At 53.0% G+C, this 26,333-nt stretch overlaps 1 protein-coding gene across 1 annotated transcript in view; it reads left to right on the top strand.

Annotated features, from left to right (window-relative positions):
- LOC135510600 (adhesion G protein-coupled receptor L3-like) overlaps positions 1-26,333 on the top strand; it is a 355,347-nt gene that overhangs the window by 199,828 nt on the left and 129,186 nt on the right. Inside the window, 1 exon segment of the mRNA XM_064931641.1 lies at positions 2,401-3,201. Within this exon segment, the coding sequence (XP_064787713.1) occupies positions 2,401-3,201 (801 nt within the window).

Below are 26,333 nucleotides of genomic sequence, written 5' to 3'. Positions count from 1 at the left end.
TTTTGACAATGTACAAAGTGCTATTGTCAATCTAGACCCAAACACTGCCAACAAAAATACTTTAGAATACAGAACCTATGACAAAACTCTTAAGACGTTCACGTGAGGCAAAGGTTATTTCAACAGTACAGACACACATTTTTTTAGTGTTTTAGATTTTGGGGAAATAGAAAATGTCGTGTGAAGTGTTTTAACAGTCCCACTGCTTTTAGATGGTCGAAGTGATGTTCATGTTTGTCACGATTCACCTGAAAATAAAAACTAGGTTAAACATCGGCGGTTCGTAGATAGTCAGTAGCATAGCTATCTTTCATGTGACTGCAGTAATACACGCCATATCTTTCTTCCACTATATGCATCTATCCAGAACATTTTCTTTCCCAGGTAATTGAAAGTTATTCTGTTCATGTTTGCCAGCAGCATCATATTAAAGGCGAGAGGCGTGGACGCCAATAGCCTCGCTCAATAAACTGTCAGCATTCCAGATTATATATAGGCCTAACATGATGATGTTATAACCTTCAGGGACTCCCAGTCAATATGGCAGAATGCACAAAGACGCCCACATGTTCAGATATTATTGGAATACTACCGTGCATGATAAGAGAGCCTACTACTGCACCTGGGCCCCAGTGTTGTGTTAGCAGTTGTTTTGGTCCTGGCCCCTGAGACAGTCATGTTTTAAAGCTAAGGGTGCACTCATATAACCTTAACCCATAGATCAAATATCAACTCTCCAAAGCGCAGGCTGCGTCCCAGATGAACCCTCTACCCTATATAGTGCTTTACATTTTGACCTATAGTCCTTGGTTGAAAGTAGTGCACTAAATAGGGAACAAAGTGCCATTTAGGATGCAGACCCAATTTCCTTTCAGTAAAGGACTACCTACCGGGCCATGCTCGATTCTGGAAGCCTTATTAAGCCGAAGACACCCTCTGAGCATTTTGGTTGTGTGCTAGTTTAGATGTGTGCAATGGGAGGCATCACGGTATGTTATTCACATGCAGGTAGACAAGTTTAATCTTAAGAGATGACAGGGGAGTCAGGCTTGTTGTTTTTCTTCTCTGAACACGCTGCTTTTTACCTCTGCCTGAGTTCCCAGGAGCACCTGTCATCGGGGGTGTCAGGCCGCTCACCTGTCATGAATTAAGAAGCTTTCGCCCACTTTCCATGTGTTGTTATTGCTCATGTGACGCACCCCGAATCCTAACGAACTTGGGTGGAAATGTTAGGTCGTCTTAATTCTTTGTTGCTTTCGTCTAGCGCTTGACAATAGCACTGCTCTTAGCATCCTATGCTACGGTCAAATCACAATTTTTTTTTTAAGTGTAGACCGACAGTATTTCAAACCTTCCTTCCTTCAATCCTAATTTATTATTGAGTTATCTGTACGTTTCACAGATTCTGTGCTCATGTTACTTTTTAAACGGTACATGAGTCTGTTTTAAGGGAGCGCAAGTGAATATACATTATTACAAAAAGATCACTTTTCAAGACGCTGTCGACGATCCCGTTTTTAGATAATTATGTATGTTGTTGTCGTCTCTCGGTCCAAATAAATGACGTGCTCCATATGTTAAATTCGTATGAGTAGGACTTAAATTCAAATGTAATCTTTTTATCTCGACGGCTAACTTGAAATTGACTCAGTCGGCGGTCAAAGTGTAATCCATCTTGAAACGGAATCACCTTCGGCAAGGGATGCACGCTATCGACTCATATGCTGCATTACTTTATAAGATCTCAGTACAAACCAGTTAGGGTATAATTAGTTTAGAATGCAGGGGCATTGTAAATCATGATGCCACAGACGGAAGATATCTCAATAATGGAAAAATATTCTCATGTAGTAATATAGATAGTCATTATTGTGTTCCTGGGCCCCAAATGCCAATAATTATGCTTGAGCTATTTATCATAATCTTTTAATGCGTTTGTATTAGACATTCCCTATTAGATGTTATTTATTAACCAATGATACAGTAGCACTGAGGAGTTGGCATGGGTGAAATAAGTGTATGGAATGCATTGATGTTTGTATTACACTGATCATGTCACTGATTACATGCCTATTGTAAATATGTGGATAGCTAGCCGAGTGTGGGTACGCGTACGTGCATGTTCTGAAATCATAATACTCTCATACCTCGTTCATTGTATATTTAAGCAACATTGACAACTATTGTTCCTGTCCTATTTGTTGTATAGCCGACATAAATGAACTATTAAAGAACTAATGCATTGTAAACGTTGTCCTCATCAGGTAAAGGCAGTGACTTCCTTTTACACTAGCCTTCTTTTGTCCTTTCTCCTTCGAGTTGTCGTAGTCCAATACTGAAGTCTAATTCATGCCAAAGTAACTCTCTGCGTTTTGTCTGTCCTCCATTTTGGCTCCTCAGTATTCCTGTGCCCCGGCTTGCTGCGAGGGGTGTACCAGAGCGAACACCTCTTTGAGTCGGACCACCAATCCGGTGCCTGGTGTAAAGACCCCCTCCAGGCCTCTGACAAGATCTACTACATGCCCTGGACGCCATACCGCACGGACACGCTGACCGAGTACTCCTCCAAAGAGGACTTCATCGCCGGGCGACCCACGACCACGTACAAGCTGCCGCACCGCGTCGACGGCACGGGCTTCGTAGTGTACGATGGCGCTCTGTTCTTCAACAAGGAGCGCACGCGCAACATCGTCAAGTTCGACCTGCGCACACGCATCAAGAGTGGCGAGGCCATCATTGGCAGCGCCAACTACCACGACACCTCGCCATACCGCTGGGGCGGCAAGTCGGACATCGACCTCGCCGTGGACGAGAACGGCCTGTGGGTCATCTACGCAACGGAGCAGAATAACGGGCGCATCGTCATCAGCCAACTGAACCCATATACTCTCCGCGTAGAAGGAACCTGGGATACCGCCTACGACAAGCGCTCGGCATCCAACGCCTTCATGATCTGCGGTATTCTATACGTGGTGAAGTCGGTCTACGAAGACGACGACAACGAGGCGACAGGGAACAAGATCGACTATATCTACAACACAGAGCTGAGTAAAGATGGCTTCCTGGACATCCCCTTCCCCAACTCATACCAGTACATCGCCGCCGTGGATTACAACCCACGGGACAACCTGCTGTACGTGTGGAACAATTACCACGTGGTCAAGTACTCACTGGACTTTGGCGCCTTGGACAGTAAACCAGGTAGGACAGATTTTATTCTCTTTCCCATCTGTTCTGTTTCATGTCTGTCACTAGCTTGTTGGTAATTCAGTTATTTCAACTAATGGTCTACTAATCCTAGCTCTAACCTTAACCCAACCCAACCCTAACCTTAACCCAACCCTAAATGTAACCCTAACCTTGACCATGATTCTAGCGTAACCTTAGCAAACACTTACTTCTCAACAGATAGTTTGTTGATAGTCCATCTGTAAATGCTCTACAGATGGTCATACTGTCTGGACTATCTCCCAAAAAGTGTAACCTGTTATGGGTATAAATGGTAGACGTTACGAGCGTTGGCAGTCGTTTTGATAGCAGGAGAAGTGAAGAGGAGGTTGTTGACGAGGTGAAAGTGTGTGGATAGATGTATGGTTTGTTGTCATGAAACTGTTCTCAAAGAGCACACTAAATCCTTTGCTTTTAGACCGTGAAACACTATTCAAGAGCTATTCATTTGATCACATTTCAGTCTTAACATTTGGCATAATTTTCACATTATGGCCTATGAGCCCACCAATTAGTGTCAAGCAATCTAGGAACAAGTTTCAAGTTTTGTTTTAGTAGTCCTATGTACAGGATACACACCGTTCAACGAAATGCCAACCTGCAAGTAACTTGAAACTTTTTCCTCGATTGTTTGACACTATAATTGGAGGGCTCTTTTAATTGGAGAGTAAAGAGCAGAGTAAATAAAGAGGAAGGATATGTATCATTTTACGTTGTATTTTAGCACCATCGAGAGTGTGTGGGTTGGTGATAATTAGCTATGGAGTATGATGCCTCAATGTGTCATCTTACTTTTTAATTAAACCTCTCAAATGAGAGAAAAACCAAGTAGACAGCCTCACACCAGCTGTGGGGAAAATGTCATAACTGCAGTAACGTTGTTGTTTTTACGAGACATTTCAACTATTTTCGGGTCAGTGGAAGAAAAAAAAGGGTTTGCGTTTCAAAATAAAATAACACAAAAATAGTTTGCTGTCATGTGATTGGGTTATTTTTTCTTAATTAAGGGGATCGCATTTCAGGGCAGTTGTTATCCCTAGTTTCTGCTCTGTGTTAGATATTACATTATTTTCTATGTAATTCTATGAAAAGAGTTGTGAATAGCACTAAGAGTTATCTGCCTTTCCAGTCTGCTCTTAGTCGGTGTCAGTACGGTACCAGTCATCTTTGTAAAGACAGATTTATAAAAAAAAATATATATATATATATATATATATATATAAATAATAATAATAATAATAATAATAATAATAATAATAATAATAAGATAATATATATATTTATTTCACCTTTAATTATCCAGGTAGGCCACTTGAGAACAAGTTCTCATTTACAAATGCGACCTAGTCATGTGACTGCTCTGATTAAACTTGCCGTAACTCTTTTTTTAAAGACAAAAGTTACATTTATTCCCTACGATATTCGTTCTTTAAATGTAGTAATTATAATTTTGGCACGCTAAGATAATTATTTGTGCCGGATCATCAACAGCCTAGTTTAAAATGTCACAAGTGAAAATTTCAGCTTTTACCTGCTGTTTTTCAATTATTTTTTTTTCTCTGAATCTCAGCTGAAATGCATATCCATGAGGCCTCCGGTCTATAACATCGAAGCCGGTTGCTGTTCTCAGAGGTGAAATATCAAAAGAGTTCTCGGAGTTCTGTTATGTGATTGCACTAATGCCTGACCCAAGAGTATTCACTTCCCACAAGCATAGGGGCTACACGTAAATCATTCCCTGTTGTCGCTTAAGCAAAAACTAAACTTGTAAGGTGCCTGCCTTATTAAATGACGGTGTATCAAACAATGCTTTTACATGCATTTGGGAGGCACACTGCAGAAAATTATCTAGCGACGCTCTGCCAACTTTCTCTCTCTCTCTCTCTCTCTCTCTCTCTGTCTCTCTCTGTCTCTCTCTCTCTCTCTCTCTATCTCTCTCTCGCACTCTCTCTCTCTCTCTCTCAAGTCAAGGGCTTTATTGGCATGAGAAACATATGTTAACATTGCCAAAGCAAGTGAAATAAACAAAATGAGCTGTAAACATTAGTCCCCGAAGTTCCAAAAGAATAAAGCCATTTCAAATGTCATATTATGGCTATATACAGTGTTGTAGCGATGTGCAAATAGTTAAAGTACAAAAGGGAAAATAAATAAACATAAATATGGGTTCTACTTACAATGGTGTTTGTTCTTCACTGGTTGCCCTTTTCTTGTGACAACAGGTCACAAATCATGCTGCTGTGATCTCTCTCTCGCTCTCTCTGCCCTCTCTCTCTGCCCTCTCTCTCTGCTCTCTCTCTCTGCACCCTCTCTCTTTCTCTTGCTCTTTCTCTTGCTCTGTCTCTTTCTCTTGCTCTGTCTCTTTCTCTTGCTCTGTCTCTTTCTCTTGCTCTGTCTTTCTCTCTTGCTCTGTCTTTCTCTCTTGCTCTGTCTTTCTCTCTTGCTCTGTCTTTCTCTCTTGCTCTGTCTTTCTCTCTTTCTGTCTCTTTCTCTCTTGCTCTGACTCTCGCTCTCTTGCTCTGTCGCTCTCTCTCTCTTGCTCTGTCGCTCTCTCTCTCTTGCTCTGTCGCTCTCTTGCTCTGTCGCTCTCTTGCTCTGTCGCTCTCTTGCTCTGTCGCTCTCTTGCTCTGTCGCTCTCTTGCTCTGTCGCTCTCTTGCTCTGTCGCTCTCTTGCTCTGTCGCTCTCTTGCTCTGTCGCTCTCTCTTGCTCTGTCGCGCTCTCTCTCTCTTGCTCTGTCGCTCTCTCTCTCTTGCTCTGTCGCTCTCTCTCTCTTGCTCTGTCGCTCTCTCTCTCTTGCTCTGTCGCTCTCTTGCTCTGTCGCTCTCTTGCTCTGTCGCTCTCTTGCTCTGTCGCTCTCTCTTGCTCTGTCGCTCTCTTGCTCTGTCGCTCTCTCTTGCTCTGTCGCTCTCTCTCTCTTGCTCTGTCGCTCTCTCTCTCTTGCTCTGTCGCTCTCTTGCTCTTGCTCTGTCGCTCTCTTGCTCTTGCTCTGTCGCTCTCTTGCTCTGTCGCTCTCTTGCTCTGTCGCTCTCTTGCTCTGTCGCTCTCTCTTGCTCTGTCGCTCTCTTGCTCTGTCGCTCTCTCTTGCTCTGTCGCTCTCTCTCTCTTGCTCTGTCGCTCTCTCTCTCTTGCTCTGTCGCTCTCTTGCTCTGTCGCTCTGGCCCGCTCGACGGCAGGGTCTGGCCCGCTCGACGGCAGGGTCTGGCCCGCTCGACGGCAGGGTCTGGCCCGCTCGACGGCAGGGTCTGGCCCGCTCGACGGCAGGGTCTGGCCCGCTCGACGGCAGGGTCTGGCCCGCTCGACGGCAGGGTCTGGCCCGCTCGACGGCAGGGTCTGGCCCGCTCGACGGCTCTGTCTGGCCCGCTCGACGGCTCTGTCTGGCCCGCTCGACGGCTCTGTCTGGCCCGCTCGCTCTGTCTGGCCCGCTCGCTCGCTCTGTCTGGCCCGCTCGCTCGCTCTGTCTGGCCCGCTCGCTCGCTCTGTCTGGCCCGCTCGCTCGCTCTGTCTGGCCCGCTCGCTCGCTCTGGGTCGCCCGCTCGCTCGCTCTGGGTCGCCCGCTCGCTCGCTCTGGGTCGCCCGCTCGCTCGCTCTGGGTCGCCCGCTCGCTCGCTCTGGGTCGCCCGCTCGCTCGCTCTGGGTCGCCCGCTCGCTCGCTCTGGGTCGCCCGCTCTGTCTGTCTGGGTCGCCCGCTCTGTCTGGCTAGCTCTGTCCGTCTCAACCGCTCTGGCTGGCTGGCTCGCTCGCTCTGTCAGTCTGGCTCGCTTGGTCTGTCTGGCTCTTTCTGTCTGGCTCGCTCTGTCTGTCTGTCTGTCTGGCTCGCTCGCTCTGTCTGGCTGGCTGAATGGCTGGCTCTGTCTGTCTGGGCCGTCCGCTCTGTCTGTCTGGGTCGCTCACCTGCTCTGTCTGGCTCACTCTGGCTGGCTGGCTCGCTCACTCTGTCTTTCTGGCTCGCTCGCTCTGTTTGGGTCACCCGCTCTGTTTGTCTGTCTGGCTCGTTCGCTCCGTCTGTCTGTCTGGCTCGCTCTCTCTGTCTGGTTCGCTCTCTCTGTCTGGCTTGCTCTCTCTCCCTCTGTCTGGCTTGCTCGCTCTGTCTGTCTGGTTCGCTCTGTCTGGGTCACCCAGTCTGTCTGTCTGGCTCGCTCTGTCTGGCTCGCTCGCTCGCTCTGTCTGTCTTGCTCGCTCGCTCGCTCTGTCTGTCTTGCTCGCTCGCTCGCTCTGTCTGGCTTGCTCGCCCTGTCTATCGCGCTCTCTCGCGCTGTGTCTGCTGTGTCTGCTGTCGCGCTCTGTCTGCTGTCGCGCTCTGTCTGCTGTCGCGCTCTGTCTGCATGTCTCGCGCTCTGTCTGCATGTCTCGCGCTCTGTCTGCATGTCTCGCGCTCTGTCTGCATGTCTCGCGCTCTGTCTGCTGTCTCGCGCTCTGTCTGCTGTCTCGCGCTCTGTCTGCTGTCTCGCGCTCTGTCTGCTGTCTCGCGCTCTGTCTGCTGTCTCGCGCTCTGTCTGCTGTCTCGCGCTCTGTCTGCTGTCTCGCGCTCTGTCTGCTGTCTCGCGCTCTGTCTGCTGTCTCGCGCTCTGTCTGCTGTCTCGCGCTCTGTCTGCTGTCTCGCGCTCTGTCTGCTGTCTCGCGCTCTGTCTGCTGTCTCGCGCTCTGTCTGCTGTCTCGCGCTCTGTCTGCTGTCTCGCGCTCTGTCTGCTGTCTCGCGCTCTGTCTGCTGTCTCGCGCTCTGTCTGCTGTCTCGCTCTCTTGCGCTCTGTCTGCTGTCTCGCTCTCTTGCGCTCTGTCTGCTGTCTCGCTCTCTCGCGCTCTGTCTGCTGTGTCTGCTGTCGCGCTCTCTCACGCTCTGTCTGCTGTCACGCTCTCTCTATTAGCATGGGAAACATGTTTACATTGCCAAAGCAAGTGAAATAAATAATAAAAGTGAAATAAACAACAACAAAAATAACAGTAAACGTTACTCCAAAAGAATAAAGACATTTCAAATGTCATATTATGTCTATATACAGTGTAAGGTTAAAGTACAAAAGGGAAAATAAATCAACATAAATATAGCTTATATTTCAATGTTCTTCACTTGTGGCAACAGGTCACACATCTTGCTGCTGTGATGCACACTGTGGTATTTCAAATCAAATCAAATTTTATTTGTCACATACACATGGTTAGCAGATGTTAATACGAGTGTAGCGAAATGCTTGTGCTTCTAGTTCCGACAATGCAGTGATAACCAACAAGTAATCTAACAATTCCAAAACTAATTACTTATACACAGTGTAAGGGGATAAAGAATATGTACATAAGGATATATGAATGAGTGATGGTACAGAGCAGCATAGGCAAGATACAGTAGATGGTATCGAGTACAGTACATACATATGAGATGAGTATGTAAACAAAGTGGCATAGTTAAAGTGGCTAGTGATACATGTATTACATAAGGATGCAGTAGATGATATAGAGTACAGTATATATGTATACATATGCGATGAATAATGTAGGGTATGTAAACATTATATTAGGTAGCATTGTTTAAAGTGGCTAGTGATATATTTTACATAATTTCCCATCAATTCCCATTATTAAAGTGGCTGGAGTTGAGTCAGTGTCAGTGTGTTGGCAGCAGCCACTCAATGTTAGTGGTGGCTGTTTAACAGTCTGATGGCCTTGAGATAGAAGCTGTTTTTCAGTCTTTCGGTCCCAGCTTTGATGCACCTGTACTGACCTCGCCTTCTGGATGATAGCGGGGTGAACAGGCAGTGGCTCGGGTGGGTGTTGTCCTTGATGATCTTTATGGCCTTCCTGTAACATCGGGTGGTGTAGGTGTCCTGGAGGGCGGGTAGATATGGGAGTTTATCAACATTGGATTTGTTTTTCTAATTGTGGGTCTGTGTAATCTGAGGGAAATATGTGTCTCTAATAATTGTGGGTCAGTCACAGTAGTCAGGTATTCTGCCACTGTGCACTCTCTGTTTAGGGCCAAATAACATTCTTGTTTGCTCAGTAATTCTCTCTTTGTTTTCTCATGATTTGACTGGGTCTAATTGTGTTGCTGTCCTGGAGCTCTGTGGGGTCTGTTTGTGTTTGTGAACAGAGCCCCTGGACCAGCTTGCTTAGGGGACTCTTCTCCAGGACCATCTTTCTCTAGGTGATGGCTTTGTTATGGAAGGTTTGGGAATCGCTTCCTTTTAGATGGTTGTATAATTTAACGTCTCTTTTCTGGATTTTGATAATTAGCAGGTGTCGGGCTAATTCTGCTCCTCGTGCATTATTTGGTGTTTTACATTGTACACAGAGGATATTTCTGCATGCAGTCTCTCAATTTGGTGTTTGTCCCATTTTGTGAATTCTTGGTTGGTGAGCGGACCCCAGACCTCACAACCATAAAGGGCAATTCAATCATTTTTAGCCAGATCCTAATTGGTATGTAGAATTTGATGTTTCTGTCTCGCAAGGTCCACCACGAGAGTTTTCCTGTGTCAACCCTTCTCAATGGCAAGGCTGTGCTCCCTGAGCCTGTACTTTGTCATGGTTTTTTTTTAAAGGTTTTGATCAGTAATCATGGTCAAGTAGTCACGGTGTACTGTCGATTTAGGGCCAGATAGCACTGTGTTTTGCTTTGTGCTTGTGCTTTTTCCCCCAATAGGTAATGTGGTTTTTTGTTTTGACTGTTGTAATTTGTTTTATTCTGATTGATTGGATGTTCTGTTCCTGAGGCTTCATTGTGTTAGTAGAACAGGTTTGTGAAGTCAGCCCCAGTTTCTGTCTCTCGCTGTGTCTCTCGCTGTGTCTCTCGCTGTGTCTCTCGCTCTGTCTCTCGCTGTGGCTCTCGCTGTGTCTCTCGCTGTGTCTCTCGCTGTGTCTCTCGCTGTGTCTCTCGCTGTGTCTCTCGCTGTGTCTCTCGCTGTGTCTCTCGCTGTGTCTCTCGCTCTGTCTCTCGCTGTGGCTCTCGCTGTGTCTCTCGCTGTGTCTCTCGCTGTGTCTCTCGCTGTGTCTCTCGCTGTGTCTCTCGCTGTGTCTCTCGCTGTGTCTCTCGCTCTCTCTGTCTCTTGCTGTGTCTCTCGCTGTGTCTCTCACTCTCTCTGTCTCTCGCTGTGTCTCTCGCTGTGTCTCTCGCTGTGTCTCTCGCTGTGTCTCTCGCTCTCTCTGTCTCTCGCTGTGTCTCTCGCTCTCTCTGTCTCTCGCTGTGTCTCTCGCTGTGTCTCTCGCTGTGTCTCTCGCTGTGGCTCTCGCTGTGTCTCTCGCTGTGTCTCTCGCTGTGTCTCTCGCTGTGTCTCTCGCTGTGTCTCTCGCTGTGTCTCTCGCTCTGTCTCTCGCTCTGTCTCTCGCTGTGTCTCTCGCTGTGTCTCTCGCTGTGTCTCTCGCTGTGTCTCTCGCTCTCTCTGTCTCTTGCTGTGTCTCTCGCTGTGTCTCTCACTCTCTCTGTCTCTCGCTGTGTCTCTCGCTGTGTCTCTCGCTGTGTCTCTCGCTGTGTCTCTCGCTCTCTCTGTCTCTCGCTGTGTCTCTCGCTCTCTCTGTCTCTCGCTGTGTCTCTCGCTGTGTCTCTCGCTGTGTCTCTCGCTCTCTCTGTCTCTTGCTGTGTCTCTCGCTGTGTCTCTCACTCTCTCTGTCTCTCGCTGTGTCTCTCGCTGTGTCTCTCGCTGTGTCTCTCGCTGTGTCTCTCGCTCTCTCTGTCTCTCGCTGTGTCTCTCGCTCTCTCTGTCTCTCGCTGTGTCTCTCGCTGTGTCTCTCGCTGTGTCTCTCGCTGTGGCTCTCGCTGTGTCTCTCGCTGTGTCTCTCGCTGTGTCTCTCGCTGTGTCTCTCGCTGTGTCTCTCGCTGTGTCTCTCGCTGTGTCTCTCGCTGTGTCTCTCACTCTCTGTCTCTCGCTGTGTCTCTCGCTCTCGCTGTGTCTCTCGCTGTGTCTCTCGCTGTGTCTCTCGCTCTCTCTGTCTCTCGCTGTGTCTCTCGCTGTGTCTCTCGTTCTCTCTGTCTCTCGCTGCGTCTCTCGCTGTGTCTCTCGCTGTGTCTCTTGTTCTTTCTGTCTCTCGCTGTGTCTCTCGCTGTGTCTCTTGCTCTGTCTGTCTCTTGCTCTGTCTGTCTCTCGCTCTGTCTGTCTCTCGCTCTGTCTGTCTCTCGCTCTGTCTGTCTCTCGCTCTGACTGTCTCTCGCTCTGTCTGTCTGTCTGTCTCTCGCTCTGTCTGTCTGTCTGTCGCTCTGTCTCTCTCGCTCTGTCTGTCTGTCTCTCGCTCTGTCTGTCTGTCTCTCGCTCTGTCTGTCTGTCTGTCTCTCGCTCTGTCTGTCTGTCTCTCGCTCTGTCTGTCTGTCTGTCTCTCGCTCTGTCTGTCTGTCTGTCTCTCGCTCTGTCTGTCTGTCTGTCTCTCGCTCTGTCTCTCGCTCTGTCTCTCGCTCTGTCTCTCGCTCTGTCTCTCGCTCTGTCTCTCGCTCTGTCTCTCGCTCTGTCTGTCGCTCTGTCTGTCGCTCTGTCTGTCTGTCTGTCTCTCGCTCTGTCGCTCTGTATGTCTGTCGCTCTGTCTGTCTGTCGCTCTGTCTGTCTGTCGCTCTGTCTGTCTGTCGCTCTGTCTGTCTGTCGCTCTGTCTGTCTGTCGCTCTGTCTGTCTGTCGCTCTGTCTGTCTGTCGCTCTGTCTGTCTGTCGCTCTGTCTGTCTGTCGCTCTGTCTGTCTGTCGCTCTGTCTGTCGCTCTGTCTGTCTGTCTGTCTGTCTGTCTGTCTGTCTGTCTCTCGCTCTGTCTGTCTGTCTGTCTGTCTCTCGCTCTGTCTGTCGCTCTGTCTGTCTGTCTGTCTCTCGCTCTGTCGCTCTGTCTGTCTGTCGCTCTGTCTGTCTGTCGCTTTGTCTGTCTGTCGCTCTGTCTGTCTGTCGCTATGTCTGTCTGTCGCTCTGTCTGTCTCTCGCTCTGTCTGTCTGTCGCTCTGTCTGTCTGTCGCTCTGTCTGTCTGCCTGTCTGTCGCTCTGTCTGTCGCTCTGTCTGTCGCTCTGTCTGTCGCTCTGTCTGTCGCTCTGTCTGTCGCTCTGTCTGTCGCTCTGTCGCTCTGTCTGTCTGTCGCTCTGTCTGTCTGTCGCTCTGTCTGTCGCTCTGTCTGTCGCTCTGTCTCTCGCTCTGTCTGTCGCTCTGTCTGTCTCTGTCTCTCGCTCTGTCTGTCGCTCTGTCTGTCTCTGTCTCTCGCTCTGTCGCTCTGTCTGTCGCTCTGTCTGTCGCTCTGTCTGTCGCTCTGTCTGTCGCTCTGTCTGTCGCTCTGTCTCTCGCTCTGTCTCTCGCTCTGTCTGTCTGTCTGTCTCTCGCTCTGTCTGTCTTTCTGTCTGTCTCTCGCTCTGTCTGTCTGTCTCTCGCTCTCTCGCTCTCTCTGTCTCTCTCTCTGTCTGTCTGGCTCTCGCTCTGTCTGTCTGGCTCTCGCTCTGTCTGTCTGGCTCTCGCTCTGTCTGTCTGGCTCTTGCTCTGTCTGTCTGGCTCTCGCTCTGTCTGTCTGTCTGGCTCTCGCTCTGTCTGTCTGTCTGGCTCTCGCTCTGTCTGTCTGTCTGGCTCTCGCTCTGTCTGTCTGTCTGTCTCTCGCTCTGTCTGTCTGTCTGTCTCTCGCTCTGTCTGTCTGTCTGTCTCTCGCTCTGTCTGTCTGTCTGTCTCTCGCTCTGTCTGTCTGTCTGTCTCTCGCTCTGTCTGTCTGTCTGTCTCTCGCTCTGTCTGTCTGTCTGTCTCTCGCTCTGTCTGTCTGTCTGTCTCTCGCTCTGTCTGTCTGTCTCCCGCTCTCTCTGTCGCTCTGTCTGTCTGTCTGTCTCCCGCTCTGTCTGTCTGTCTCCCGCTCTGTCTTTCTGTCTGTCTCCCGCTCTGTCTTTCTGTCTGTCTCTCGCTCTGTCTGTCTGTCTGTCTCTCGCTCTGTCTCTCGCTCTGTCTGTCTGTATGTCTGTCTGTCGCTCTGTCTGTCGCTCTGTCTGTCGCTCTGTCTGTCTGTCTGTCTGTCTCCCGCTCTGTCTGTCTGTCTGTCTCTCGCTCTGTCTGTCTGTCTGTCTGTGTCTCGCTCTGTCTGTCTGTCTGTGTCTCGCTCTGTCTGTCTGTCTGTCTCTCGCTCTGTCTGTCTGTCTGTCTCTCGCTCTGTCTGTCTGTCTGTCTCTCGCTCTGTCTGTCTGTCTGTCTCTCGCTCTGTCTGTCTGTCTCTCGCTCTGTCTGTCTGTCTGTCTGTCTGTCTCTCGCTCTGTCTGTCTGTCTGTCTGTGTCTCGCTCTGTCTGTCTGTCTGTCTCTCGCTCTGTCTGTCTGTCTGTCTGTGTCTCGCTCTGTCTGTCTGTCTGTCTCTCGCTCTGTCTGTCTGTCTGTCTGTCTCTCGCTCTGTCTGTCTGTCTGTCTCTCGCTCTGTCTGTCTGTCTGTCTGTCTCTCGCTCTGTCTGTCTGTCTGTCTCTCGCTCTGTCTGTCTGTCTGTCTCTCGCTCTGTCTGTCTGTCTGTCTGTCTCTCGCTCTGTCTGTCTGTCTGTCTGTCTCTCGCTCTGTCTGTCTGTCTGTCTCTCGCTCTGTCTGTCTGTCTCTCGCTCTGTCTGTCTGTCTCTCGCTCTGTCTGTCTGTCTCTCGCTCTGTCTGTCTGTCTCTCGCTCTCTGTCTGTCTCTCGCTCTGTCTGTCTGTCTCTCGCTCTGTCTGTCTGTCTCCCGCTCTGTCTGTCTGTGTCTCGCTCTGTCTGTCTGTCTGTCTCTCGCTCTGTCTGTCTGTCTGTCTCTCGCTCTGTCTGTCTGTCTGTCTCTCGCTCTGTCTGTCTGTCTGTCTCTCGCTCTGTCTGTCTGTCTCTCGCTCTGTCTGTCTGTCTGTCTGTCTCTCGCTCTGTCTGTCTGTCTGTCTGTGTCTCGCTCTGTCTGTCTGTCTGTCTCTCGCTCTGTCTGTCTGTCTGTCTGTGTCTCGCTCTGTCTGTCTGTCTGTCTCTCGCTCTGTCTGTCTGTCTGTCTGTCTCTCGCTCTGTCTGTCTGTCTGTCTCTCGCTCTGTCTGTCTGTCTGTCTGTCTCTCGCTCTGTCTGTCTGTCTGTCTCTCGCTCTGTCTGTCTGTCTGTCTCTCGCTCTGTCTGTCTGTCTGTCTGTCTCTCGCTCTGTCTGTCTGTCTGTCTGTCTCTCGCTCTGTCTGTCTGTCTGTCTCTCGCTCTGTCTGTCTGTCTCTCGCTCTGTCTGTCTGTCTCTCGCTCTGTCTGTCTGTCTCTCGCTCTGTCTGTCTGTCTCTCGCTCTCTGTCTGTCTCTCGCTCTGTCTGTCTGTCTCTCGCTCTGTCTGTCTGTCTCTCGCTCTGTCTGTCTGTCTCTCGCTCCGTCTGTCTGTCTCTCGCTCCGTCTGTCTGTCTCTCGCTCCGTCTGTCTGTCTCTCGCTCTGTCTGTCTCTCGCTCTGTCTGTCTGTCTGTCGCTCTGTCTGTCTGTCGCTCTGTCTGTCTGTCGCTCTGTCTGTCTGTCGCTCTGTCTGTCTGTCGCTCTGTCTGTCTGTCGCTCTGTCTGTCTGTCGCTCTGTCTGTCTGTCGCTCTGTCGCTCTGTCTGTCTGTCTGTCTCTCGCTCTGTCTGTCTGTCGCTCTGTCGCTCTGTCTGTCTCTCGCTCTGTCTGTCTTTCTGTCTCTCGCTCTGTCTGTCTGTCTGTCTCTCGCTCTGTCTCTCGCTCTGTCTCTCGCTCTGTCTCTCGCTCTGTCTGTCTGTCTGCCTCTCGCTCTGTCTGTCTGCCTCTCGCTCTGTCTGTCTGTCTGTCGCTCTGTCTGTCTGTCGCTCTGTCTGTCGCTCTGTCTGTCGCTCTGTCTGTCGCTCTGTCTGTCGCTCTGTCTGTCTGTCTGTCTGTCTCTCGCTCTGTCTGTCTGTCTGTTTCTCGCTCTCTCTGTCTTTCTCTCTGTCTGTCTGTCTCTCGCTCCGTCTGTCTGTCTCTCGCTCCGTCTGTCTGTCTCTCGCTCTGTCTGTCTCTCTCTCGCTCTGTCTGTCTGTCTCTCGCTCTGTCTGTCTGTCTGTCGCTCTGTCTGTCTGTCGCTCTGTCTGTCTGTCGCTCTGTCTGTCTGTCGCTCTGTCTGTCTGTCGCTCTGTCTGTCTGTCGCTCTGTCGCTCTGTCTGTCTGTCGCTCTGTCGCTCTGTCTGTCTGTCTCTCGCTCTGTCTGTCTGTCTGTCTCTCGCTCTGTCTGTCTGTCTGTCTCTCGCTCTGCCTCTCGCTCTGTCTGTCTGTCTGTCGCTCTGTCTGTCTGTCGCTCTGTCTGTCTGTCGCTCTGTCTGTCTGTCGCTCTGTCTGTCTGTCTGTCGCTCTGTCTGTCTGTCTCTCGCTCTGTCTGTCTGTCTCTCGCTCTGTCTGTCTGTCTCTCGCTCTGTCTCTCGCTCTGTCGCTCTGTCTGTCGCTCTGTCTGTCGCTCTGTCTGTCGCTCTGTCTGTCGCTCTGTCTGTCGCTCTGTCTGTCGCTCTGTCTGTCGCTCTGTCTGTCGCTCTGTCTCTCGCTCTGTCTGTCTGTCTGTTTCTCGCTCTCTCTGTCTTTCTGTCTGTCTCTCGCTCTGTCTGTCTGTCTCTCGCTCTCTCGCTCTCTCTGTCTCTCTCTCTGTCTGTCTGGCTCTCGCTCTGTCTGTCTGTCTCTCGCTCTGTCTGTCTGTCTGTCTCTCGCTCTGTCTGTCTCTCGCTCTGTCTGTCTGTCTGTCTCTCGCTCTGTCTGTCTGTTTCTCGCTCTCTCTGTCTTTCTGTCTGTCTCTCGCTCTGTCTGTCTGTCTCTCGCTCTCTCGCTCTCTCTGTCTCTCTCTCTGTCTGTCTGGCTCTCGCTCTGTCTGTCTGTCTCTCGCTCTGTCTGTCTGTCTGTCTCTCGCTCTGTCTGTCTCTCGCTCTGTCTGTCTGTCTGTCTCTCGCTCTGTCTGTCTGTCTGTCTCTCGCTCTGTCTGTCTGTCTGTCTCTCGCTCTGTCTGTCTGTCTGTCTCTCGCTCTGCCTGTCGCTCTGTCTGTCGCTCTGTCTGTCTGTCTGTCTCCCGCTCTCTCTGTCGCTCTGTCTGTCTGTCTGTCTCCCGCTCTGTCTGTCTGTCTCCCGCTCTGTCTTTCTGTCTGTCTCTCGCTCTGTCTGTCTGTCTGTCAGTCTCTCGCTCTGTCTCTCGCTCTGTCTGTCTGTCTGTCTCCCGCTCTGTCTGTCTGTCTCCCGCTCTGTCTGTCTGTCTCCCGCTCTGTCTTTCTGTCTGTCTCTCGCTCTGTCTGTCTGTCTGTCTGTCAGTCTCTCGCTCTGTCTCTCGCTCTGTCTGTCTGTCTGTCTCTCGCTCTGTCTGTCTGTCTGTCTCTCGCTCTGTCTCTCGCTCCGTCTGTCCGTCGCTCCGTCTGTCCGTCGCTCCGTCTGTCCGTCGCTCCGTCTGTCCGTCGCTCCGTCTGTCTCTCGCTCTGTCTGTCTGTCTGTCTCTCGCTCTGTCTGTCTGTCTGTCTGTCTCTCGCTCTGTCTGTCTGTCTGTCTGTCTCTCGCTCTGTCTCTGTCTGTCTGTCTCTCGCTCTGTCTGTCTGTCTGTCTCTCGCACTGTCTGTCTGTCTGTCTCTCGCTCTGTCTGTCTGTCTCTCGCTCTGTCTGTCTGCCTCTCGCTCTGTCTGTCTGCCTCTCGCTATGTCTGTCTGCCTCTCGCTCTGTCTGTCTGCCTCTCGCTCTGTCTGTCTGCCTCTCGCTCTGTCTGTCTGTCTGTCGCTCTGTCTGTCTGTCGCTCTGTCTGTCTGTCGCTCTGTCTGTCTGTCGCTCTGTCTGTCTGTCGCTCTGTCGCTCTGTCTGTCTGTCTGTCTGTCTCTCGCTCTGTCTGTCTCTCTCGCTCTGTCTGTCTGTCTGTCTCTCGCTCTGTCTGTCTGTCTGCCTCTCGCTCTGTCTGTCTGCCTCTCGCTCTGTCTGTCTGCCTCTCGCTCTGTCTGTCTGTCTGTCGCTCTGTCTGTCTGTCTCTCGCTCTGTCTGTCTATCTGCCTCTCGCTCTGTCTGTCTGACTGCCTCTCGCTCTGTCTGTCTGTCTGCCTCTCGCTCTGTCTGTCTGCCTCTCGCTCTGTCTGTCTGTCTGTCGCTCTGTCTGTCTCTCGCTCTGTCTGTCTGTCTGCCTCTCGCTCTGTCTGTCTGTCTGCCTCTCGCTCTGTCTGTCTGTCTGCCTCTCGCTCTGTCTGTCTGTCTGTCTCTCGCTCTGTCTGTCTGTCTGTCTCTCGCTCTGTCTGTCTGTCTGTCTCTCGCTCTGTCTGTCTGTCTGCCTCTCGCTCTGTCTGTCTGTCTGCCTCTCGCTCTGTCTGCCTCTCGCTCTGTCTGTCTGTCTGCCTCTCGCTCTGTCTGTCTGTCTGCCTCTCGCTCTGTCTGTCTGTCTGCCTCTCGCTCTGTCTCTCGCTCTGTCTCTCGCTCTGTCTGTCTGTCTGTCTGTCTGTCTGTCTGTCTGTCTCTCGCTCTGTCTGTCTGTCTGTTTCTCGCTCTCTCTGTCTTTCTGTCTGTCTCTCGCTCTGTCTGTCTATCTGCCTCTCGCTCTGTCTGTCTCTGCCTCTCGCTCTGTCTGTCTGTCTGCCTCTCGCTCTGTCTGTCTGCCTCTCGCTCTGTCTGTCTGTCTGCCTCTCGCTCTGTCCGTCTGTCTGCCTCTCGCTCTGTCTGTCTGCCTCTCGCTCTGTCTGTCTGTCTGTCTGTCTGTCTGTCTGTCTGTCTGTCTGTCTGTCGCTCTGTCTGTCTGTCTCGCTCTGTCTGTCTGTCTGTCTCTCGCTCTGTCTGTCTGTCTGTCTCTCGCTCTGTCTGTCTGTCTGTCTCTCGCTCTGTCTGTCTGTCTCTCTCGCTCTGCCTGTCTATCTGCCTCTCGCTCTGTCTGTCTGTCTGCCTCTCGCTCTGTCTGTCTGTCTGACTCTCGCTCTGTCTGTCTGCCTCTCGCTCTGTCTGTCTGTCTGTCGCTCTGTCTGTCTGTCGCTCTGTCTGTCTGTCGCTCTGTCTGTCTGTCGCTCTGTCTGTCTGTCGCTCTGTCTGCCTGTCACTCTGTCTCTCGCTCTGTCTGTCTGTCTGTCTCTCGCTCTGTCTGTCTGTCTGTCTCTCGCTCTGTCTGTCTGTCTGCCTCTCGCTCTGTCTGTCTGTCTGCCTCTCGCTCTGTCTGTCTGTCTGCCTCTCGCTCTGTCTGTCTGCCTCTCGCTCTGTCTGTCTGTCTGCCTCTCGCTCTGTCTGTCTGTCTGCCTCTCGCTCTGTCTGTCTGTCTGCCTGTCGCTCTGTCTGCCTGTCGCTCTGTCTGCCTGTCGCTCTGTCTGTCTGTCGCTCTGTCTGTCTGTCGCTCTGTCTGTCTGTCGCTCTGTCTGCCTGTCGCTCTGTCTGTCACTCTGTCTCTCGCTCTGTCTCTCGCTCTGTCTCTGTCTGTCTCTCTCTCTGTCTCTCTCTGTCTCTCGCTCTCTCTGTCTCTCTCTGTCTCTCGCTCTCTCTGTCTCTCTCTGTCTCTCGCTCGCTCTCTCTGTCTCTCGCTCCCGCTCGCTCTCTCTGTCTCTTGCTCCCGCTCGCTCTCTCTGTCTCTCTCTGTCTCTCTCTGTCTCTCTCTGTCTCTCTCTGTCTCTCTCTGTCTCTCTCTGTCTCTCTCTGTCTCTCTCTGTCTCTCGCCGCTCTCTCTGTCTCTCTGTCTCCCGCTTCTCTCTGTCTCTCGCTCGCTCTTCTGTCTCTCGCTCGCTCTCTGTCTCTCGCTCGCTTCTGTCTCTCGCCGCACTCTCTGTCGCTCGTCGCTCTCTCTGTCGCCGCTCGCTCTCTCTGTCGTCGCTTCTCTGTCGCTCTCTCTGTCGCCGCTCTCTCTGTCGCCGCTCTCTCTGTCGCTCGCTCTCTCTGTCGCTCGCTCTCTGTCGCCGCTTCTCTCTCTGTCTTCGCTCTCTGTCTCTCGCTCCCGCTCTCTCTCTCGCTCCCGCTCTCTCTCTCGCTCCCGCTCTCTGTCTCTCGCTCCCGCTCTCTGTCTCTCTCGCTCCCTCTCGCTCTCTGTCTCTCTCGCTCCCTCTCGCTCTCTGTCTCTCTCTCTCCCTCTCGCTCTCTGTCTCTCTCGCTCCCTCTCGCTCTCTGTCTCTCTCGCTCTCTGTCTCTCTCGCTCTCTGTCTCTCTCGCTCTCTGTCTCTCTCGCTCTCTGTCTCTCTCGCTCTCTGTCTCTCTCGCTCTCTGTCTCTCGCTCTCTCTGTCTCTCTCGCTCTGTCTGTCTCTCTCTCGCTCTGTCTGTCTGTCTGTGTCTCTCGCTCTGTCTGTGTCTCTCGCTCTGTCTGTCTCTCTCGCTCTCTCTCGCTCTCTCTCTCTCTCGCTCTCTCTGTCTCTGTCTCTGTCTGTCGCTCTCTCTCGCTCTCTCTGTCTCTCTCTGTCTCTCTCTCTCTCGCTCGCTCTCTCTGTCTCTCTCTGTCTCTCGCTCGCTCTCTCTGTCTCTCGCTCCCGCTCTCTGTCTCTCGCTCCCGCTCTCTGTCTCTCGCTCCCGCTCTCTGTCTCTCGCTCCCGCTCTCTGTCTCTCGCTCTCTCTGTCTCTCGCTCTCTCTGTCTCTCGCTCTCTCTGTCTCTCGCTCCCGCTCTCTGTCTCTCGCTCCCGCTCTCTGTCTCTCGCTCCCGCTCTCTGTCTCTCGCTCTCTCTGTCTCTCTCGCTCTCTCTGTCTCTCTCGCTCTCTCTGTCTCTCTCGCTCTCTCTGTCTCTCGCTCTCTCTGTCTCTCTCGCTCTGTCTGTGTCTCTCGCTCTGTCTGTGTCTCTCGCTCTGTCTGTGTCTCTCGCTCTGTCTGTGTCTCTCGCTCTGTCTGTATCTCTCGCTCTGTCTGTCTCTCTCTCTCTCTCTCTCTTGCTCTCTCTGTCTCTCGCTCTCTCTGTCTCTCTCTGTCTCTGTCTCTCGCTCCCGCTCGCTCTCTCTGTCTCTCGCTCCCGCTCTCTGTCTCTCGCTCCCGCTCTCTGTCTCTCGCTCCCGCTCTCTGTCTCTCGCTCCCGCTCTCTGTCTCTCGCTCCCGCTCTCTGTCTCTCGCTCCCGCTCTCTGTCTCTCGCTCCCGCTCTCTGTCTCTCGCTCCCGCTCTCTGTCTCTCGCTCCCGCTCTCTGTCTCTCGCTCCCGCTCTGTCTCTCGCTCCCGCTCTCTGTCTCTCGCTCCCGCTCGCTCTCTGTCTCTCGCTCCCGCTCGCTCTCTGTCTCTCGCTCTCTCTGTCTCTCGCTCTCTCTGTCTCTCCCTCTCTCTGTCTCTCGCTCTCTCTGTCTCTCGCTCTCTCTGTCTCTCGCTCTCTCTGTCTCTCGCTCTCTCTGTCTCTCGCTCTCTCTGTCTCTCCCTCTCTCTGTCTCTCCCTCTCTCTGTCTCTCCCTCTCTCTGTCTCTCCCTCTCTCTGTCTCTCCCTCTCTCTGTCTCTCGCTCTCTCTGTCTCTCGCTCTCTCTGTCTCTCGCTCTCTCTGTCTCTCGCTCCCGCTCTCTGTCTCTCGATTCCCGCTGTCTCTCCCGCTCTGTCTCGCTCTCTGTCTCTCGCTCTTGTCTCTCGCTCTCTTCTGTCTCTGCTCCTCGCTCTCTGTCTCTCGCTCTCTGTCTCTCTCGCTCTTCTGTCTCTCGCTCTCTCTGTCTCTCGTCTCTCTGTCTCTCGCTCTCTCTGTCTGTCTCTCGCTCTGTCTGTGTCTCTCGCTCTCGTCTCTGTCTCTCGCTCTCTCTGTCTCTCTCTGTCTCTGTCTGTGTCTCTCGCTGTCTGTCTCTGCTCGCTCTGTCTCTCGCTCTCTGTCTCTCTCGTCTCTCTCTGCTCTCTCTCGCTCCTGCTCTCTGTCTCTGTCCTCGCTCCCGCTCTGTGTCTCTCGCTCTCTCTCTCGCTCGCTGTCTCTCGCTCTCTGTCTCTCGCTCTCTTGTCTCTCTGTCTCTGTCTCGCTCCCGCTCGCTCTCTGTCTCTCTTCCCGCTCTCTGTCTCGCTCCCGCTCTCTGTCTCTCCCGCTCTGTCTCTCGCTCCCGCTGTCTGTCTCTCGCTCCCGCTCGCTCTTTGTCTCTCGCTCCCGCTCTGTCTGTCTCTCGCTCTCTCTGTCTCTCTCGCTCTCTGTCTCTCTCGCTCTCTGTCTCTCTCGCTCTCTGTCTCTCGCTCTCTCTGTCTCTCTCGCTCTCTGTCTCTCTCGCTCTCTGTGTCTCTCGCTCTGTCTGTCTCTCTCTCGCTCTGTCTGTGTCTCTCGCTCTGTCTGTGTCTCGCTCTCTCTGTCTCTCTGTCTCTCGCTCCCGCTCGCTCTCTCTGTCTCTCGCTCCCGCTCGCTCTCTCTGTCTCTCGCTCCCGCTCGCTCTCTCTGTCTCTCGCTCCCGCTCGCTCTCTCTGTCTCTCGCTCCCGCTCGCTCTCTCTGTCTCTCGCTCCCGCTCGCTCTCTCTCTCTCTGTCTCTCGCTCGCTCTCTCTGTCTCTCGCTCGCTCTCTCTGTCTCTCTCTGTCTCTCGCTCGCTCTCTGTCTCTCGCTCCCGCTCGCTCTCTCTGTCTCTCGCTCCCGCTCGCTCTCTCTCTCTCTGTCTCTCGCTCGCTCTCTCTGTCTCTCGCTCGCTCTCTCTGTCTCTCTCTGTCTCTCGCTCGCTCTCTCTGTCTCTCTCTGTCTCTCGCTCGCTCTCTCTGTCTCTCGCTCGCTCTCTCTGTCTCTCGCTCGCTCTCTCTGTCGCTCGCGCTCTCTGTCGCTCGCTCGCTCTCTCTGTCGCTCGCTCTGTCTCTCGCTCTCTCTGTCTCTCGCTCTCTCTGTCTCTCGCTCTCTCTGTCTGTCGCTCGCTCTGTCTCTCGCTCTCTCTGTCTGTCGCTCGCTCTGTCTCTCGCTCTCTCTGTCTGTCGCTCGCTCTGTCTCTCGCTCTCTCTGTCTCTCGCTCTCTCTGTCTCTCTCTGTCTCTCGCTCTCTCTGTCTCTCGCTCTCTGTCTCTCGCTCTCTCTGTCTCTCGCTCTCTCTGTCTCTCGCTCTCTCTGTCTCTCGCTCTCTCTGTCTCTCGCTCTCTCTGTCTCTCGCTCTCTCTGTCTCTCGCTCCCGCTCGCTCTCCCTGTCTCTCGCTCCCGCTCGCTCTCCCTGTCTCTCGCTCCCGCTCGCTCTCTCTGTCTCTCGCTCCCGCTCGCTCTCTCTGTCTCTCTCTGTCTCTCTCTGTCTCTCTCTGTCTCCCGCTTAGTCTCTCTGTCTCTCTCTGTCTCTCGCTCGCTCTCCCTGTCTCTCGCTCGCTCTCCCAATCGCTCGCTCTCTCTCTGTCGCTCGCTCTCTCTCTGTCGCTCTCTCTCTCTCTCTCTGTCTGTTGCTCTCTCTGTCTGTCGCTCTCTCTGTGTTTGTCTCTCTCACTCTCTCTCTGTCGCTCTGTCTGTCGCTCTCTCTGTCTGTCGCTCTCTCTGTCTGTCGCTCTGTCTGTCGCTCTCTCTGTCTGTCGCTCTCTCTGTCTGTCGCTCTCTCTGTCTGTCGTTCTCTTTGTCTGTCGCTCTCTCTGTCTGTCGCTCTCTCTGTCTGTCGCTCTCTCTGTCTGTCGCTCTCTCTGTCTGTCGCTCTCTCTGTCTGTCGCTCGCTCTCTCTGTCGCTCGCTCGCTCTCTCTGTCGCTCGCTCTCTATGTCTGTCGCTCGCTCTCTATGTCTGTCGCTCGCTCTCTCTCTGTCTGTCGCTCGCTCTCTCTCTGTCTATCGCTCTCTCTCGTCTGTCGCTCTCTCTCGTCTGTCGCTTTCTCTCTCTGTCGCTCGCTCGCTCTCTCTCTGTCGCTCGCTCTCTCTCTCTGTCGCTCGCTCTCTCGCTCTCTGTCGCTCGCCCTCTCGCTCTCTGTCTCTCGCTCGCTCTCTCTGTCGCTCGCTCTCTCTCTCTGTCGCTCGCTCGCTCTCTCTGTCGCTCGCTCTCTCTCTCTGTCGCTCGCTCGCTCTCTCTATCGCTCGCTCTCTCTCTCTGTCGCTCGCTCTCTCTCTCTGTCGCCGCTTCTCTCTCTGTCGCTCGCTCTTCTCTCTGTCGCCGCTCTCTCTCTGTCGCTCGCTCTCTCTCTCTGTCGCTCGCTCGCTCTCTCTGTCGCTCGCTCGCTCTTTCTGTCTCTCGCTCGCTCTCTCTGTCTCTCGCTCGCTCTCTCTGTGTCTCGTTCTCTCTGTCTCTCTCTGTCTCTCGCTCTCTCTGTCTCTCTCTGTCTCTCGCTCTCTCTGTCGCTCGCTCTCTCTCTCTGTCGCTCGCTCTCTCTCTCTGTCGCTCGCTCTCTCTCTCTGTCGATCGCTCTCTCTCTCTGTTGCTCGCTCGCTCTCTCTGTCGCTCGCTCGCTCTCTCTGTGTCTCGCTTTCTCTCTGTCTCTCGCTCGCTCGCTGTCTCTCGCTCGCTCTCTGTCTCTCTCTGTCTCTCGCTCTCTCTGTCTCTCTCTGTCTCTCGCTCTCTCTGTCTCTCTCTGTCTCTCGCTCTCTCTGTCTCTCTCTGTCTCTCGCTCTCTGTCGCTCTCTCTGTCTCTCGCTCCCTCTCGCTCTCTCTGTCTCTCTCTGTCTCTCTCTGTTTCTTTCTGTCTCTCCTCGCGCTCTGTCTGTCTGTCTCTCTCCTCGCGCTCTGTCTGTCTGTCTCTCTCCTCGCGCTCTGTCTGTCTGTCTCTCTCCTCGCGCTCTGTCTGTCTGTCTCTCTCCTCGCGCTCTGTCTGTCTGTCTGTCTCTCTCCTCGCGCTCTGTCTGTCTGTCTGTCTCTCTCCTCGCGCTCTGTCTGTCTGTCTGTCTCTCTCCTCGCGCTCTGTCTGTCTGTCTGTCTCTCTCCTCGCGCTCTGTCTGTCTCTCTCGCTCTGTCCGTCTCTCTCCTCGCGCTCTGTCTGTCTCTCTCGCTCTGTCTGTCTCTCTCCTCGCGCTCTGTCTGTCTCTCTCGCTCTGTCCGTCTCTCTCCTCGCGCTCTGTCTGTCTCTCTCGCTCTGTCTGTCTCTCTCCTCTCGCTCTGTCTGTCTCTCTCCTCTCGCTCTGTCTGTCTCTCTCCTCTCGCTCTGTCTGTCTCTCTCCTCTCGCTCTGTCTGTCTCTCTCACTCTGTCTGTCTCTCTCGCTCTGTCTGTCTCTCTCGCTCTGTCTGTCTCTCTCGCTCTGTCTGTCTCTCTCGCTCTGTCTGTCTCTCTCGCTCTGTCTGTCTCTCTCTCGCTCTGTCTGTCTCTCTCTCGCTCTGTCTGTCTCTCTCTCGCTCTGTCTGTCTCTCTCTCGCTCTGTCTGTCTCTCTCGCTCTGTCTGTCTCTCTCGCTCTGTCTGTCTCTCTCGCTCTGTCTGTCTCTCGCTCCCGCTCTCTCGCTCTGTCTGTCTCTCGCTCCCGCTCTCTCGCTCTGTCTGTCTCTCTCGCTCTGTCTGTCTCTCTCTCGCTCTGTCTGTCTCTCTCTCGCTCTCTCTCTCTGTCTGTCTCTCTCTCGCTCTCTCTCTCTGTCTGTCTCTCTCGCTCTGTCTGTCTCTCTCGCTCTGTCTGTCTCTCTCGCTCTGTCTGTCTCTCTCGCTCTGTCTGTCTCTCTCGCTCTGTCTGTCTCTCGCTCCCGCTCTCTCGCTCTGTCTGTCTCTCGCTCGCTCTCTCTGTCGCTCGCTCGCTCTCTCTGTCGCTCGCTCTCTCTCTCTGTCGCTCGCTCTCTCTCTCTGTCGCTCGCTCTCTCTCTCTGTCGCTCGCTCTCTCTCTCTGTCGCTCGCTCGCTCTCTCTGTCGCTCACTCGCTCTTTCTGTCTCTGTCTCTCTCTGTCTCTCGCTCGCTCTCTCTGTCTCTCGCTCGCTCTCTCTGTGTCTCGCTCTCTCTGTCTCTCTCTGTCTCTCTCTGTCTCTCTCTGTCTCTAGCTCGCTCTCTCTGTCTCTCGCTCGCTCTCTCTGTGTCTCGTTCTCTCTGTCTCTCTCTGTGTCTCGTTCTCTCTGTCTCTCTCTGTCTCTCGCTCTCTCTGTCTCTCTGTCTCTCGCTCTCTCTGTCTCTCTGTCTCTCGCTCTCTCTGTCGCTCGCTCTCTCTCTCTGTCGCTCGCTCTCTCTCTCTGTCGCTCGCTCTCTCTCTCTGTCGATCGCTCTCTCTCTCTGTCGATCGCTCTCTCTCTGTCGATCGCTCTCTCTCTCTGTCGCTCGCTCTCTCTCTCTGTCGCTCGCTCTCTCTCTCTGTCGCTCGCTCGCTCTCTCTGTCGCTCGCTCTCTCTCTCTGTCGCTCGCTCTCTCTCTCTGTCGCTCGCTCTCTCTCTCTGTCGCTCGCTCGCTCTCTCTGTCGCTCGCTCGCTCTCTCTGTTTCTCTCTCTCTCTGTCTCTCTCTGTCTCTCGCTCGCGCTCTCTGTCTCTCGCTCGCGCTCTCTGTCTCTCGCTCGCTCTCTCTGTGTCTCGCTTTCTCTGTCTCTCTCTGTCTCTCGCTCGCTCGCTGTCTCTCGCTCGCTCTCTCTGTCTCTCTCTGTCTCTCGCTCTCTCTGTCTCTCTCTGTCTCTCGCTCTCTCTGTCTCTCTCTGTCTCTCGCTCTCTCTGTCTCTCGCTCTCTCTGTCTCTCTCTGTCTCTCGCTCCCGCTCGCTCTCTCTGTCTCTCTCTGTCTCTCTCTGTCTCTCCTCGCGCTCTGTTTCTTTCTGTCTCTCCTCGCGCTCTGTTTCTTTCTGTCTCTCTCCTCGCGCTCTGTCTGTCTGTCTCTCTCCTCGCGCTCTGTCTGTCTGTCTCTCTCCTCGCGCTCTGTCTGTCTGTCTCTCTCCTCGCGCTCTGTCTGTCTGTCTCTCTCCTCGCGCTCTGTCTGTCTGTCTCTCTCCTCGCGCTCTGTCTGTCTCTCTCCTCGCGCTCTGTCTGTCTGTCTGTCTCTCTCCTCGCGCTCTGTCTGTCTGTCTGTCTCTCTCCTCTCGCTCTGTCTGTCTCTCTCCTCTCGCTCTGTCTGTCTCTCTCCTCTCGCTCTGTCTGTCTCTCTCGCTCTGTCTGTCTCTCTCGCTCTGTCTGTCTCTCTCGCTCTGTCTGTCTCTCTCGCTCTGTCTGTCTCTCTCGCTCTGTCTGTCTCTCTCGCTCTGTCTGTCTCTCTCGCTCTGTCTGTCTCTCTCGCTCTGTCTGTCTCTCTCGCTCTGTCTGTCTCTCTCGCTCTGTCTGTCTCTCTCTCGCTCTGTCTGTCTCTCTCTCGCTCTGTCTGTCTCTCTCTCGCTCTGTCTGTCTCTCTCTCTCGCTCTGTCTGTCTCTCTCTCGCTCTGTCTGTCTCTCTCTCGCTCTGTCTCGCTCTCTCGCTCTGTCTCTCTCGCTCTCTCTCTCTGTCTCTCTCGCTCTCTCTCTCTGTCTGTCTCGCTCTCTCGCTCTGTCTGTCTCTCTCGCTCTGTCTGTCTCTCTCGCTCTGTCTGTCTCTCTCGCTCTGTCTGTCTCTCGCTCCCTC

This window comes from Oncorhynchus masou, chromosome 23 (assembly GCF_036934945.1).
Source record: "Oncorhynchus masou masou isolate Uvic2021 chromosome 23, UVic_Omas_1.1, whole genome shotgun sequence".
Lineage (NCBI taxonomy): Eukaryota > Metazoa > Chordata > Actinopteri > Salmoniformes > Salmonidae > Oncorhynchus > Oncorhynchus masou.
Note: the sequence above shows the minus strand (reverse complement) of the source record. Positions and strands in the feature narration are given on the sequence as shown.